Source organism: Sprattus sprattus (genome assembly GCF_963457725.1).
Source record: "Sprattus sprattus genome assembly, chromosome: 19".
NCBI lineage: Eukaryota > Metazoa > Chordata > Actinopteri > Clupeiformes > Clupeidae > Sprattus > Sprattus sprattus.
The window spans coordinates 26,556,170-26,572,103 of record NC_137917.1 but is presented as its reverse complement, the minus strand read 5'-3'; the positions used below and the strand labels follow the sequence as shown (position 1 = coordinate 26,572,103).

Genomic DNA, 15,934 nt, shown 5'->3' with positions numbered 1-15,934 from the left:
TCAAAATTCCGTGACGATGCCATCTCTGTAGCCAACAGAACTGCTGAACATCATACTTAATATTCAAGTACCTAGCACCTAACCAGCGCAGGGGGCAGGAATACGTCAAAACAACAGCGGTTCATTCATTTCAAAGTCGGAAGTCCCTGTTGTAGCAACTACTGAATGCCCCACATTGCCTCTGCACTCAGTCTAATAGCTTGGCTATTTCAAAAGTTTTGTGAAAAAGCTCATTTCCAAAACTCCAGCATGGAAGTGCATCTAGTATCGTATGCAAATACGTATGCTGACGTAGATGATCATGTGGGTTTTGGCGTAGATCCCCCTGTGATCGCGATTTTTTTCCGTCTGTTGTCTTTAGGATTCGGTAGAATCTTTACAATTAATCCTTGTATTTGCCCTATCCTTGGAAGACAGACCGATTACTGGAACCTGTTTGTCAACAACCCAGCATCCTATAATCCTTCCGACACGGGCAGGTAAGAACAAGACATGAATGGCATAAATGGTATATTGCAAAACACGTTTCAAAGTTAAAAAGCGACACGAGGCGAGCTTACAGCTTTATCTTTCAGCATTGCGTTAGACACTGAATAATTCGTGTAAACTTGGCTTTGCTCTGAACTTTGGTCGTCCCAGCCATATTGAGGAAAGTGGTCATCTGAATGGCCGTGACTTGGTTAACTATCTATAGCTAGCGAGATAAACTGTGCTGTTAACTACCTAATGATTTGTCACCCTAAGTAGGAAGTTTTGATTGAATTCTAGTAGTGGGCCAGATTGTATGGGAAAACATGTCTTCTTCTCCCGATGTCGAAATAACCAGCAAAATATGGCTTCCAATGTCGACATGGCGTTACGTCGGTGAGACTGATTAAGGGACCATCGTTTGTCCGTCAAATATCATTCTCACATTCCAGTGGTATTCCGGACGTTTTAATAGCCACCCCGTAACGGCTGTTATTAATGCATATTGTTGTTTATAGCACACACGGGCGAGTTAGCTGGCAAACTCCCCACTTTGATTTGGGGCTCGTGCAGTGTGATGTAGGCAGCGGTGACGCCTTCCGCGACCATACTGCATGGCTCACGTAGCCCCATTGCAGTAGCTAGCCACTCAGACGTGGAGCCCACACATTCTCCTTAAAAACTGCAGACCCGACTATGCGACAGTAAAGTAAGCTTCTAAGGAAGTTGCATTGACATTATACTTTGTGAAGTTTCGGTGCTACGATAGATATGGATGTTACTTCGTTAACTAGCGATAGTTCAGAATCTTAAAATCTGAAGTGGTTCTTTAGTGGAGTCCTCTGTGCCACTTTCGGCCATTTCGTCCTTTCTGTGCCACTTTCGGAAGATATGCTTCTGAAGTACGTAGCTTATTTTTTGTCCATGGTTGGTTGGATAGAATGGGTTAAAAGCTCGTTTATGTATCTATCCTAAAGCGATGATCACCTCCCGTGTACGGCCTTGGAAGCTGAGGATGCGACTTCTCTGTTTCTCTTGTAGGTTTCACCTGATTGAGTTGCCTCAATTGCACACGAGGTAATGTCCTCAAATATGTCCTGATTGCTTTTTATTTCTTTTTGTGGTTATCCATTTCGGCTTCAGTCACTGTTAAAGGCGCAGGCAGTATTTCCAAACACATTACCCTTCTGTGAACTTCTTTGGGGCTGTTTGATTGGGCGATGTGTTTATATCCAGCTGCCTTGTATCCAGGCAATATATCCAGCAACTGAGACATTTTTATGCAACATGTTGTTGATCTTGTAACCCACATCACAACCTGGACGTTTACTCACAAGGTTCAGGTTGATGTTTTTTCTTAACTCTCTACAAATATTTTTTTTTCCATTATCACCTAAATCCATTATAAGATACATGTAGCCTATGTGAAAGCTTTAGAAACAAATCCATGTTGGCATACAACTGCCTTGCAGTTACCTTTTCATCTTGGTAACATGTTTATAAATGATTGTGTTAGTAGTAATATACTGCCCCAACAATTTAACAAACAACAATTTAACTTTACTCAAACTTTAACAACAAAACTTTTGATCCCTAATATTACCCACTTTACCCACAGTCTCACTTGTGAGGTAGCTGTAGTGTCCAGAACCTGTGTCTAATAATAGTTACAGCAGCCATAAGATCATTTTAATAATAATCCAAATGCATTTCCTCAAGTGGTCTTCTATAGGTCTTCTCAGGGTGGCTAAATACCTAATCAAATTGAGGACTGTGTGGAGTGGTCTGCACACTAGGCAAACATAAGTTATTCTCATCTTACATCACACACTGAGATGGAAGTCTTGGGGCCAGTAGTGTCAGGGGTTGGCCGTCCCTAAATTCACTTCAGTCCCCCCTGTGCTCAGTGGCTGATTCAAAATGGCTGCCCATGCTCCTGCAGAGGCGCCTGTAGACGTCTTTGAGGAGGAGGAGTAGGCTGCTGCTGTTGCTGCTGCTGCCGCCACCGCTCCCTCCCCTGCTGCCCCCCCCACCCCCTTCCCTTCTTCCCCCCCCCTGCCAGCACACAGAGCTGTCGGTTGACTAAGCTGGCCAGGGCCATGGTGATGTCATACCTGTGGGTTGGGCTCTTTTTTCTCTCTCTTTCTCTCTCCCCCCCCACCCCCCACCCCCCCTCTCACTCTCTGTTTCTCGTCTGAGGTGGTGGTCATGACTCCATGGAAGGGGGAGCCTCTGTGTGACAGAGGGTAGCCCCCCTCTCTCTCTCTCTCTCACCCTCTCTCATTCTCACTCTCTCTCTCACTCTCTTTCTTTTGCTGGGCCTGTAGTCGTGTTATTTATTAGTCGTCCCCTCCTCGAGCGCCTCATTTCCTCTCAGCACAGGAAGAGCTTTATCCTGATGAGTGTCACCCACAGCTGTTAAGTGCTCTGATCGAAAGTGAGCCACAGCACCCCATCATCTCACAGCTGCTACTGCAGACTTGGGTTTTGTAATGTGGTGAATTTGCATTTCAAAATTATAGCCAGGCAGCAAGTTGTGTTTTCCCCTGACTAGTTCTGTTTGAACATTTCCTTTCGTTAGAAAACGTGCACAGTGTCTGATGAGTGAACAGAAGATGATGAGCTACTGTAAGAGATACCTCTTTTAAGAATGGGCTGTAGTGGATGATGGTGCCCCCCCCCCCCCACCTCTTTTAAGAATGGGCTGTAGTGGATGAAGGTGCCCCCCCCCCCCCCCCACCGCTTTTAAGAATGGACTGTAGTGGATGATGGTGCCCCCCCCCCCCCCCCCCCCCCCACCTCTTTTAAGAATGGGCTGTAGTAGATGATGGTGCACCCCCCCCCCCCCCCCACACCTAAAAAAAACAGATGTCGGATGAAAGGGGGGGGGGGGGGGGGAGTGCTCTTGGTGACTTTCCTGGATTCTTCAGCCTCTCTAATTTCAACATGGTCCAGCTGTAAGCAAATAGGGGACTTCCAAGAAGATGGGCAGCCATGCCTAGTGGGTGTTTTCTGCACTGTTCATTTTAAAATAAGGGCAACAGAATAGAGTTGACAGCCTTGTTAAAGACGATACAAACACACAGGCATCCAACAGTCAAGCATTTCCTATTAAGACGCGTCCCCCTTTTTTTTGTCGCAGTCATAGCCTCCCCACCCCTCGTTCTGTTGTTATTTTCCCTTTAAAAACTGGTTTTTGTGATGTTTTGAAGAATGGGTTTTGAAATTATTGTCATGCTCTTCGAGTAACAAGGTAGTTTTGCACCCACATCTGAAAAGTGAATTCAAAGGTTGAGAAGATATCTGTATGATGGCAGTTGGCATTGCAGGGAGATGATTCAGACTCACAGATGGTGTTTGTAAATAGTCTGCTGAAAAACCATCCCTGTCGTGTGCAACATTGGGTCTCCACGGTAACCTTGCCTCTTTTTTTTCTCTCTTGTTGTGATAGTCTGTTGTGCTTTGGACCATATGCATCCTCCTCACGTGGCTGGTTATCCCTGAAAGACACTGGTCTAGTGAACACGTCTGATGTCTAGTATGAAATGATGCAAGTCTTTCTGTAGGCATGGGGCCGCACCGTTTGTGTCACATTTGAAATGTTCAAACTGTGGAGGGGATGACTAATAAATAACACGACTACAGGCCCAGCAAGAGAGAGAGTTTGCAGGCCTATTTCTGTAGACCGCATTATAATTCAGGACCACGCTACCACTACATAGGAAGGCTAATCTTTGTCGTGTATCGATACAGTTTGATCGTGCATATTGTCAAGCGAATCACTTAGAACAGATGGGTTGAAAGATGGAGGAAACAGCCATTCATTTCCATGACAGCTGCCATAGCGATGGCTTAGCTGCTTGACTCTGTTAGGACTTGCCCACAGTGGAGTACCCACAATAGGTTCTTCTCCGGTTCCAGAGCATCAGCGAGAATCTTCGAACATTAAACCAGAGGGAAGCTGTTTTTCTTCTTTGGCATGTTCTTGAGAAGGCTCCTGTCCTGGGTGGGGTAATGAAGCCTGTCGGCTCAACCGCCCCTATGTGCTGCCTGAGTTATGTGTGTGTGTGTCTCTCCCTCTCTCTCTCTCTCTCTCTCTCTCTCTCTCTCTTTCTATGTGCTGCCTGAGTTATGTCTCTCTCTCTCTTTCTTTCTTTCTTTCTTTCTTTCTCTTTCTCTCTCTCTCTCTTTCTATGTGCTGCCTGAGTTATGTCTCTCTCTCTCTCTCTTTCTTTCTTTCTTTCTTTCTTCTTTCTTCCTTTCTCCTTTCTTTCTCTTTCTCTCTCTCTCTCTATGTGCTGCGTGAGTTATGTCTCTCTCTCTCTCCCTCTTTTCTCTCTCTCTCTCTCTCTCCATGTGCTGCCTGAGTTATGTCTCTCTCTCTCTCTCTCTCTCCCTCTTTTCTCTCTCTCTCTCTCTCTCTCTCTCCATGTGCTGTCTGAGTTATGTCTCTCTCTCTCTCTCTCTCTCCCTCTTTTCTCTCTCTCTCTCTCTCTCTCTCCATGTGATGTCTGAGTTATGTCTCTCTCTCTCTCTCTCTCTCTCTCTCTCTCTCTCCCTCTCTCTCTCTCCATTTCTCTCTCTCTCTCTCTCCATGTGCTGCCTGAGTTATGTCTCTCTCTCTCTCTCCATCTCTCTCTCTCTCTCTCTCTATGTACTGCCTGTGTTATGGAGGCCATCGGGGGGGGAGGGGGAGTGTGATGAGGGAGGCGGGGGGGGCGTAGCACACATGCTTGCTTGTCCAGGGACGCCTGTGTGTTGCTCCGGAAGACGAGTTTGCACATCTATGGGATCTGCTTGCTTCATGGAGATGGAGGCCTGTGACTCAGTCTCTCGGAGGGGTGGGGGCAGCGGAGGGGGGGGGGGGGGGGGGGGGGCAGCTATGACATTCTGGTGGCGTGAGCCATCAGGACAGGGGTGGCGGGTGGGCAGAGAGAGTTCTGCAGACTGGGAGGCTGAACAGCTTATGGTTATGCCATCTGAGGAGAGCAGGGAGTGACCTGTGAGGCATAGTGAAGCTGGAGTAGTCCTTCGGGCAGCAGGGTTAACATTACCAAAATGAAATGAAGTACGGTGTGTTTGACGGAAGGACAACTGTTTGTGAGGAGGGGAGTAAATGGGGTCAGCGCTTACTGCGGCGTTGAACACAACCAACTGTCATTTTTCGATTTCTCCCTTCAAAACTGCCCTAATAAACATGCCATGCCGCGCTGCACTCCTCTTAGGAGGGAGGTCAGTGAGTTCAGGTCCATTTTAGTCTGAGCAAATAGCAGGTTTTTATTAAGGTATAACATGTGGCCTAGTCGTGAGACAGAAGACCCAGGGTATACAGACAGTGAGGCGCATTGTTTTCCTCTGATGGCACGTTAAATCGCTGAGCCTCCCGGTTGTTTGTAAACATACTATCAGAAAAAATTGGTCTTTGGTATGCCCTCATATTTACCACAACAGATATTTCAGCCTGTCGTGTTCTATAAAAAAACTGCCGAAGCAAGCTTGAAGGTTTAAATACTTAACTTTGATTTGTTGAGTGTTGAGGCATTGGTGATTGCTGTTGCCGAGAAGTCCCTCCGATACTTGCGTTGGGTTGAACTTTCAACCCTGAGTGTAGATTGTCTGTCTGTTCTTCTCTAGGGCATTCACGGATAAATGATGCGTGTAGTTATGTAAGAGCAAGAGTCTGTCTCCCGGCCAGCTGGTGAGGCGGGTAGCAGACATATCTCTGCATAAGTAAGCATGTAAATATTTATGCTAGATTTAGATCAGTGTATTTAGGCGTCAGGAATAAGGCTGCGATTAGAGATCACAGGTTTGTTTTTCTGTCGAGATTAATTTACATCAGCCGCAGTTACCATTGGGATTGCGTGTTCTGAATCACTATTTGAGGAATTGACTTCTTTATTGTGTTGACTGCATTGTCATTTTTCATCACCCAGCGTGTTTGAGTCACGGTCCTTTTAATCCGTAGAACACGGCCATCATCTCTTACATTGCTGAAAAGAGCGTAGTTTTGGCTCCGTTATGTTTTTCCTTTTACTTGTCTCCTCCTGCGGCTGTGATTTCATGGGAAGTGAAGGAGGTGGGAAAATGGCTGTTTCAAAGATGACACTGATCCTAATCCCTGGCATGACCCTGGCGTGACCTCGCTGCCATCAGCATTTCATAAGCGTCCGGGAAGGCAGCCATGAGGAGCGTGGCGGCGGCGGCGGCAGCAAGCAGCGAGCAGCAAGCAACGGGCAAAACTCCTTACTGCTGCTTTAATTGGCTGAGAGATCTCGTTGTGTGTGTGTGTGTGTGTGTGTGTGTGTGCGTGTGTGTTTGTGTGTGTTAACAACACATGTTTGAAGGCAGGTAGCAGCAAGCAGCAGCAGCGGCGGGGAGATTTGGTTTCTGCTGGAAAAGCCATACGTGACCCCGGGGCACGGCCCCCACAGATCGGTTTAGCAGACAGACGTCACGTCACGTCCCCAGGCCCTGCTCAGCCTCCCAGTTTGAATTGGAAACTGGGTTTTCTGGAGTCAGGGTGGGATCTTTGGGTTACAGTAGTAGGTCTTGATTGATTTCATCCATTACTCTGCGTCTAATAAAATTTGAGCCGGTTCAGTTTCGCATTGACAGGGATGTTATTCTCGCTCATTCTAGTTTCAGTATCGAAACGCATAAACCTTGACTGAGAAATGTTGGAGGGGTAATTTTTGACAGTTGGTCTGATGTTCTTTCTAAGGGAGTCCCTCTTTAATGTTCCATTTAGTACATTTTGAAGAATTATTGTACATATGTAGTGTACGTTTGAAAAACGTATTTGGTCCAGAGGAAGGCACGCATCTTCTGAACCCAGAACTGAAGCAGGAGGAGGCCATATTTTCTGTGTAGTCGCAGTGTCCTAGTACAGCTGTATTTTTAGACCGGTGTATTTCAAAACCGCAAGCCTTCCTCTGCCCCTGAAGGTCCAACACTCTTGTTTGTCTTAGTTCCCATGTCAGAAGCCTTGAGATGAGGGCCCGGAGGAACCCAGGTGCGCATAAGGAAGTAGACAACCTCGTGATTGCAAGTTGGAGGGTGGGTGTGGGCACGGCAGCCCCCAGCTAGCACTAATCAGCAGTTCGGCTTAATGCCGCCCACACCCCCCCCCCCCCCCATCCCATTTGCAGTTCATTGGAGCCGGAAGGATCCGAGCAGCCAAAAATAGGAATGCAGAACATTCCTCCTCTGGTTCTCGGAGGATGAAAATCCCTCCTACTAGCTGGTTATGAGTTGCCATGGCAACCTATTAGTCCAGCGTGGAAGAGCCCCCCCCCCCCAGGTACCCCCTTAAAAAACCTGCATACAGTGGGTGGACCTAGGGGAATGACACGGGGTGATGTATTACACCCATGAAGGTGTGGGTCCACTGTTTAGGTATGCAAGTCTTAAGTGGGTAAATAAATAAGGTGTTTTTTTGAGAGTTTGTTTGTCAGCGGTGCAATTTACACAAATATTAAACCGATGGTGACAGAGTTGAGTGACTTTATTTGAGTTGATGACGAGAGCGGGGAATAAAAAGGAACATGCTGTCATGTCTCCTGCGGCTCCACTACCATTGCTTGTAGTCTAGTTAAGCACTGCAGTGGTTTGGTACTGCAGTAAGGTGTCTGTGCTTGCTGGTCTCTGCACTACCATTCCCAGACAGTGTCGATTTCAGGCGGCTGTGATAGCTTTTGAACGTCACACGCACCACAAGACAACGCTTTTCAGCAATTATATCTTCACCACTGGCTTGTGAGTGGACGGGACCTTAGACAGACAGGCAGACAGATATTAGCTGTGTGGAATCAATGCTGCAATGTTTTCGTACCACACGCGTCTTTCCCTGCGACATTGCCTAAGCTCTTTTGGCTTACGTCTGCGTGCCTGAGCCGCAGAGAGCCGGGCGAGCGCCGCGTTGTCGGCTGTTACCATGCAGAGCCGCGGCGCTCTCAAGGCCCTCCGCTCCTGATGAGATTTAAATTAATTCTACCCCCATCCCAAAACTCTGCCCCCCTGCCGCGCCGCGCGGCATTAGCGCAGTTCCGGCTCCGCCCCCACATGGCAGCACCACGGCAACAGCGGGCCTCTGGAAACACTGAGTCGGTGCGTGGGGGGGTAAGGGGGGGGGGGGGGGGGGGAGCTGAGTACTCCAGCATCTGCCGTTCCACTCCCTCTTCTCTCTCTCTCTGTAAAACTGCAGCCACCAGCTGCCTTAGCCCACCACCGCTCCCCATCCCCACCCCCTTTCCCTTCCCTTCCCTTCCCTTCCCTTCCCTTCCCTTCCCTTCCCGTAGCCCCCCCATCCCACTCAGCCCCCCTAATGAGGAAGTCACATCCGCCCGTGGGTTGGGTGCCAGAGTTCTTCTGCAAAGCACAGTAGGTGAGCTTGCTGCAGAGAAAACATGACGTGAGTGTGAGTTTGTGTTTGCTCAGGTTTTGTTTTAGTTTTTTTTTTCTCGTTAGTCATTTTCCCAGGGCTTTTGAGCAAACTGTACTTTTTTTCACGTCTGTCTCTCCCCTGCTCTTTGATGACGGCAAGCACAGCAGGGAGGAACAGGAGGTTGACTGTCGGAGCGTGTCCTGCACTTCTGGAGCTCCGCTTCGTGTTCTCTCGCCAGCTGCCTTCCCTCGAAACCCCAGCACAGCGCCTTGCCATCAGTCGTATCCTCTGCCCTGCGCAGACTGCCACTCTGTCAAGTGTAGTTCTTGATCCGTCAACATATCGTATCTCCGCTGAACAGACAAACGATGTCACTACTACGTAGTCTTTGGTCTTTGTTTGAAAAGACAACACCCTTGCTGACAGGGATCACGGATATGAGTGCACTGTAGTAAGGCTAATGAATACAATATCAATATCAATATCAAAGTTTCACGAATTAGTTCCTTTCCGTGAAAGATTACTTTTCAATGTTGGTTGCCTCAAGTTCCTCTCATCATATTCAAATTAATATTCAGCCCAGGCATGACATAATTGCTGAATTTGCCTTTTAGGAAAAACATTGCATAATTAGCTTATGTTGTGTGTGATGTGCAAGCTATTTGCATTCATTTGCTGATCACCTTAATCACACTTCTTGGTCTAGTGAGTAGTACAGCATGCACAGGCAAAGCCCTCAATCATCCCCTTCTCTCTTCTCCCCTCTTCTCCTCTCCTCTCCTCTCCGCTCCCCTCATCTCTCTTCCTGTACACCTCTCTTGCTCCTTCTCTCCTCTCCCTTCCTCTCCTCTCCTCTCCGCTCCTCTCCTCTCCGCTCCCCTCATCTCTCTTCCTGTACACCTCTCTTGCTCCTTCTCTCCTCTCCCTCCCCTCCACTCCTCTTCTCTCCTCTCCCCTCCTCTCCTCTCCTCTCCTCTCCTCTCCTCTCCTCTCCTCTCCTCTCCTCTCCTCTCCTCTCCTCTCCCCTCCCGCCTCCTATCCAGGCCGCTGCTCCTAGAGTGAGTTAGGGATGTGATATGAGAAGGCCTGAGCCTCATGCATCTTTAATGAGTTTCTGCTGCACACAGCTCCACCAGGGCCACCACAGGCCAGGGGAGCGCTGGAGCGCTGGCACCAGACCGCCGGAGCAGAGTGTGTGTGTGTGTTTGTGTGTTTGCAGAGCAGACTAGGCCAGCCCTGGTGTGTGTGTGTGTGTGTGTGTGTGTGTGTGTGTGTGTGTGTGTGTGTGTGTGTGTTTGCAGAGCAGACTAGGCCAGCCCTGGTGTGTGTGTGTGTGTGTGTGTGTGTGTGTATGTGTGTGTGTGTGTGTTTGCAGAGCAGACTAGGCCAGCCCTGGTGTGTGTGTGTGTGTGTGTGTGTGTGTGTGTGTGTGTTTGCAGAGCAGACTAGGCCAGCCCTGGCACACAGCGCCCTCCTCACTCGCACCTACCACATCACTTCCCGTCTAATTAATACCTGCAGGGATGCTTTTCCTTCTCTCTCTCTCTCTCTCTCTCTCTCTCTCTCTCTCTCTCTCTCTCTCTCTCTCTCTCTCTCTCTCTCTCTCCCCCCTCTCCCTCCTTCTGCAGCTGCAGTGCTGCACAAGGGCATCTCCATGTCTGCTGTTGCCATAACTACCGCATGGAAATTAAGCTGGTCTTAATTTTTAATGAAGAGTGTATGTGTGACTCATGAAGTTGGGATCCACGCATCACCCTGACTGTATTTTAGAAAATATATATTTTCAAATGGTGTGTATTCAAACTTTGATAGACTTAATGACGGAGAAATGAATGCTTTACTTTTCATATTGCCATCGTGTCACAGAAAGTTTACCTCGACATGGAAAAACCTTGACTAAGTGGGCTACCTTTGCTAACTTTGGGGCATGTCAGTTTAGTTTTCTAGCTGGGTTCCAGCTCAGTGGGACAGTGTAGACTAGCCCTGTCTTCTGGTCCAGCTGTGAAAGTTGTAGTTGCAGGATTTTTTTTGTACTCGTTATTCATTCATTTCGTTCTCGCAATACTCAGTGGGCTGTTCTGCTGTGAGCTCGGCAGAAGAGACTGGCTGACAAACATGCTCGTCATTAGGCTAAGAAGTACAAGGATTACCTAATGTTTTGGGATGTGGTGATGTTTTTTTTTTCATTCTAGTTTGACATTTTGGATGTTTTTAGACTAGGGTCCTGTGTGTAATGCCAGTCATATTCTGTGATGGGGGGGATTAAGCAAAGATTTTGGGATAACATAGAAATCACAGAAAAATCGACGTCTATAGTGTAGTTTCTCTACACTAGCACGAGCCATTGTCTTTTTGCTTTCAGGTCATTAGAAGAGGGAATATTTTCTCATCCATACGTGCAGTAAATAACAGTAACGATTAACACTCAAATTCAAATTCAAAATTCAAAAAGAGCTTTATTGGCATGACTTGAAGTAGTGTTGCTAAAGCTGACATATGACAATACAACAGATACAATATCTAACAATACAATACCTAGATAATTTATACTAGAAAGAAAAGAAAAATGTGTATAGTAGCTATAGTCTATCTATATCTCTAAATTGAAGAAAATGATACTTATCTTGAATAACACACTCTCTCTCTTCCTTCCCTGGTGTAGGTCTAACGATCTGTGATGAAATCTCATGAAGTCCTCCACAGGAGCTGACGTTAACAGTCAGCAGGATCGCCCAGTGAAGATTCTTCAGCAGACAGAATCTCACCTCACACCTACAGTTTCTCTCCAAGGCCATTCCATTGCCTTCTTCAATAATGGCCAGCCGAAGGAAGTCTTCGACTCCCTGTATGATCCGACCTAGCGACATGATGGAGCAGGACGACCCAGATGACATGGACGACGGTCCGGTCCACAGTGCTGCGGAGAACGGACCTGCTTCACTGCTCCACAGTGAGGACGGGGCACCGGGGGTGAAGAGCCCCGGCCCGGTGAGCTCGACACGTGAGGTGACCGAGCCGGAGAGAACCGAAGCAGAACCCCGGCCACAGCACCGGAAGCTCCAGGGAGGCTACGAATGTAAATACTGCACCTTCTCCACACAGAACCTGAACGAGTTCAAAGAACACGTAGACTCTAACCACCCTAACGTCATTCTGAACCCTCTGTACCTGTGCGCCGTCTGCAACTTCAACACGAAAAAGTTTGACACTTTGACCGAGCACAACGAGAAGTGTCACCCTGGAGAAAGTAACTTCAAGTTCAGAAGAATCAAACTGAACAGCCAGACCATTCTGGAGCAAACCATTGAAGGTTCAAACTGTGCAGTCATCTATGACGCGCCCAGCGCCCAGGGTGGGGAGGACATTGCCACATTTCCCCTCAGTAAGTCCACTACAGTAAAGATTGGTAGGCCAAAACCAGACATCAAGCGTCAATCGGTTGATGGTCAGATGGAATACAACCCAGACCATCCTAAGAAGCAGATCACTGCAGTGAATGTGAATGGAACTGTGATCATTCCAGATGCATCACTGAAAGATGGACTCTCTCACATAATGCCCTCCCTACAGCGTCCACCTAACTTCAATCTTGTTCCAAAAATTGCCGTACCGTTGAACACTTCTAAGTACAACCCCTCCCTGGACGGTAATTTGACACTCATCACTTCTTTCCAGAAGTTCCCCTACCCGACCCAGGCTGAGCTGTCATGGCTCACCGCCGCCTCCAAACACCCAGAGGAACAGATCAAGGTGTGGTTCACGACCCAGAGGCTGAAACAGGGCATCAGTTGGTCCCCTGAGGAGGTCGAGGAGGCTCGCAAAAAGATGTTCAACGGCACCATCCAGCCAGTCCCGCACACGGCATTCACCGTATTACCCGCTCAGCTCACCCAGTCTAACAAATCCGCACAGTCCCTTATCCAGACCGTCCCATGCCATCTGCTTGGCACGTCTAGTCTCGTGCTGACAACAGTTGCCAACGGGACGACTGTGACGTGTGCACCGATTGCGTTGACGGTAGCGACCCACGTGGCACAAGCCGTCAAGAGGCCCCTCACGGCGCCCATCGTTGCTACGGAGATAAAACGGCCCTCTATCATCAAGTCCCTTCAGACTGTGCCCAAATCAGCCTCCCCTACCCCCAGCCTATCAGACTGCAACAAAACACCTGATCAGATAAGAGAACTTAAGGCTAGTTATAGCCTGTGTCAGTTCCCCGATGATGAGGAGGTGTATCGCCTTATAGAGGTCACCGGTCTCTCCTGGGGCGAGATCAAGAAATGGTTCAGTGACCAGCGTCACGGCAGCCATAAGAGTGCTCTGCAGATCAAGTCCGAGGTTCTGCTGAAAGACGGCCAACCACAGAAGTCCGTTCCCACGCAGTTCCCTCTCCTGGAGAGAGTGAAGGGCAAGTCGTCAGGGCAACTGCAAATGCTGGAGGAGAGTTTCCAGCGCGCCAGCTTCCCGACGCAGGCTGAAATCGAGCACCTTGTGGCGGACACCAAACTCTCCAAGAACGAGATCGACTGCTGGTTTACGGAGCGTCGGGCACTCCGGGATAATCTGGAGAAGGCTCTGCTGAACTCCATGGGTCCCAAACAGCGGGGCGGCTCACAAAATGGCGTCCACGATCAGGAGAACAGAGCCAGGTCCTCACCCCTTCCCATTCTCACGACCTCCACGTGTGCTGAGCCTATCGACGGCAAGTCCTTAAGCCTGCTCAAGGACGTCTTTACCCAGACACAGTGGCCATCACCAGACGAGTACAACCACCTGGAGATCCAGACAGGCCTCGTGCGCACGGAGATTGTTCGCTGGTTCAAGGACAGCCGTCTGGCTCTGAAGAATGGAACCCTGGAGTGGATGGAACAGTTCCAGAACTTAAGCGGCAAGAAACAGAACGGGCAGAGCTCCGCTTCGCTCACGGAACAAGCGCAGAGCGTCCTGCAGAGGCACTTCCAAGAAACAAAGACACTTAAGGGAGAGGACACGGAGAGACCGCCGTCTGAGCGGCCCAAACTCACCAATCAAGAAATCGTCGACTGGTTCACTTCCAAGCTGGGACACACAATGTCGGACATCAGCAAGGGCAGAGACCAACACGCACAGGCGAGTGTGGATCATGGAAGATGGGTGAAGGTGACTATGGCAGCTGATAGTGAGAGGACCTGTTTGGAGACACAGAAAGTGACCCCAGATCTTGAAGTACTTACTGGAGAGCATCCTGGCAGAGTGACAGGGTGAAATGATTATGGTAAGTTTGGCTTGACAGGCCATCAGTATGGAAGGCTGTAACAGCTATCCTCAAATCTGGCCTCTGTGGTGTAAAAAAAAATGCTAATTGAATGTTTTAAGTAAAGAAAGCTTAAAAGGAAAATGAGTCCATACAAATGCTTGATTGATGCTGAGAGACCTTTCCTGAAGAAATGGAAGGTGAAATGGGTTAACTAGAGTCTTTTTTTCGGTTGATTTTGCAGCTGCCGCTTTCATCCACACAGGATGTTGGCAGCCTGTAATTTAGCTTTTGAAAAAAAGAAAACATCTTGGCAAGGGTGAGAGCCCACACAGCCATTGTCCATATTTTGGAATCTTTACTGTTCTGTTGATAGAGGGGAGGTTAGCTAATCAAAATCCTATCTCCCATTCTCTGTTTCCACATGTTTGTCCCCGAACACTTAATTGTGCTTTGATCTAGGGGGATTGTAAAATCATGTTTTAGTATAAACAACTTATTCTTTTTTTTTTCTTTCAAACGTGTGAAATGAGATTTTCATGATGTCATTCTGTTGTTTTGCAGGACAAGAGTGAAGACGTCACACACACACTTGCCTAAACCAAGGCAGTTGCAGTTTTACTATTCAGAACCAATGATTTTCCACCTTGACTGACATCATAGGCTCCATTAACAGAGTGTGTGTGAAGCACTGACCTGGAGGGCTGAACCGTGGAGTGCCAAAGCTGGATTGCTAGATTATCACACTCTTTAGAGAGCAAAAAAAAGGGCCCTTGTAAATATTTTTTTCTATATGGCACCAGATTTGTACAATTTTTTTCGAAAAGGGGAAGAGTTTTGTTACATTTATAATAGGAGACCCTCGACCATTTCGCTTAACCTTTGCAAAGGAATGTTAAAACACTTTTTGTGAGAAGACCGCTAACCAGCCTGTCTGTCTGGTTATTTGTCATACTTTATATTCAGAGACTAGAGTGTGGTTCATGGTGGCACTTATTACATCACAAAGGACGGGCAGCAGCAGCAGCAGCATCATCATAACAGAACACTTGTTGGAATCCTGGACTTCTTTTCATTGGACCACAGAAACACTGCCTGCGATCTCATAAAGGAATGGTTTTACCATGGAGTCACCTGGTGAACATAATACGAACCGAATCAATAGTTATGCACAGTACTTGTTTTTTGTAGTAGTCATCGTTTCATTGTTTGCAATATTTCTGCCGCTGGTCTTTTAGATCATGTTGACTCCTCTTGTATCCAAGGTAGTTCCATTTCAACAGCAACGACAAGACTTGCTTTCCAATAGCGCGATGATCTTTCATTTTTTTCCGCTCGGCCGCTGCTATGGTGTCATGTTCAGACAAGTATCAGGAATACTGTACTGCTACCGAGAATTCTGCTTGCTCTTTTCTAAAGCAGTCTGCTGTAACTCAATAAAACACAACCAAGTGATCATTTGCCTGTTCTCTTCAGGAAACAACACACATTTAAAACACAACCAAGTGATCATTTGTCTGTTCTCTTCAGGAAACAACACACATTTAAAACACAACCAAGTGATCATTGTCTGTTCTCTTCAGGACAAAACACACTTAAATCAAGTCAATAAAAGACAACCAAGTGATCACTCTGTTTCACTTCAGGAAACAACACACACTTAAAACACAACCAAGTGATCGCTATCTGTTCTCTTCAGGAAACAACACACACTTAAAGAAACACTTTGCAACAATTTGGCACTTTTGGAGGAATGGTTTTATAGGCAACTAGTTTTGGTACCATCCTCAAATTCATATTGATAGCATATGGTCATGTGAAGGACAGATAAACACCTGTGTCTTCCC

At 47.6% G+C, this 15,934-nt stretch overlaps 1 protein-coding gene across 2 annotated transcripts; it reads left to right on the top strand.

Moving 5' to 3' along the window:
• Positions 1 to 362: 362 nt before the first annotated feature.
• On the top strand, positions 363 to 15,543 carry zhx2a (zinc fingers and homeoboxes 2a). 2 transcript variants are annotated; one of them, XM_080857559.1, is made up of 3 exons: positions 363 to 479; positions 11,517 to 14,108; positions 14,652 to 15,543. In XM_080857559.1, exon 2 carries the CDS (start codon positions 11,669 to 11,671, stop codon positions 14,096 to 14,098), a length of 2,430 nt encoding a protein of 809 aa, XP_080713685.1. In that variant the 5' UTR covers positions 363 to 479; positions 11,517 to 11,668; the 3' UTR covers positions 14,099 to 14,108; positions 14,652 to 15,543. The 2 variants fall into 2 exon arrangements, with proteins under 2 accessions (XP_080713685.1, XP_080713686.1); XM_080857560.1 differs by lacking the exon at positions 363 to 479 and adding an exon at positions 1,427 to 1,545.
• The last annotated feature ends 391 nt before the right edge of the window (positions 15,544 to 15,934 follow it).

Bases quoted from the DNA above. Each gene is read 5' to 3' on its own strand.
- zhx2a (XM_080857559.1), top strand. From the start codon at position 11,669: ATGGCCAGCCGAAGGAAGTCTTCGACTCCCTGTATGATCCGACCTAGC.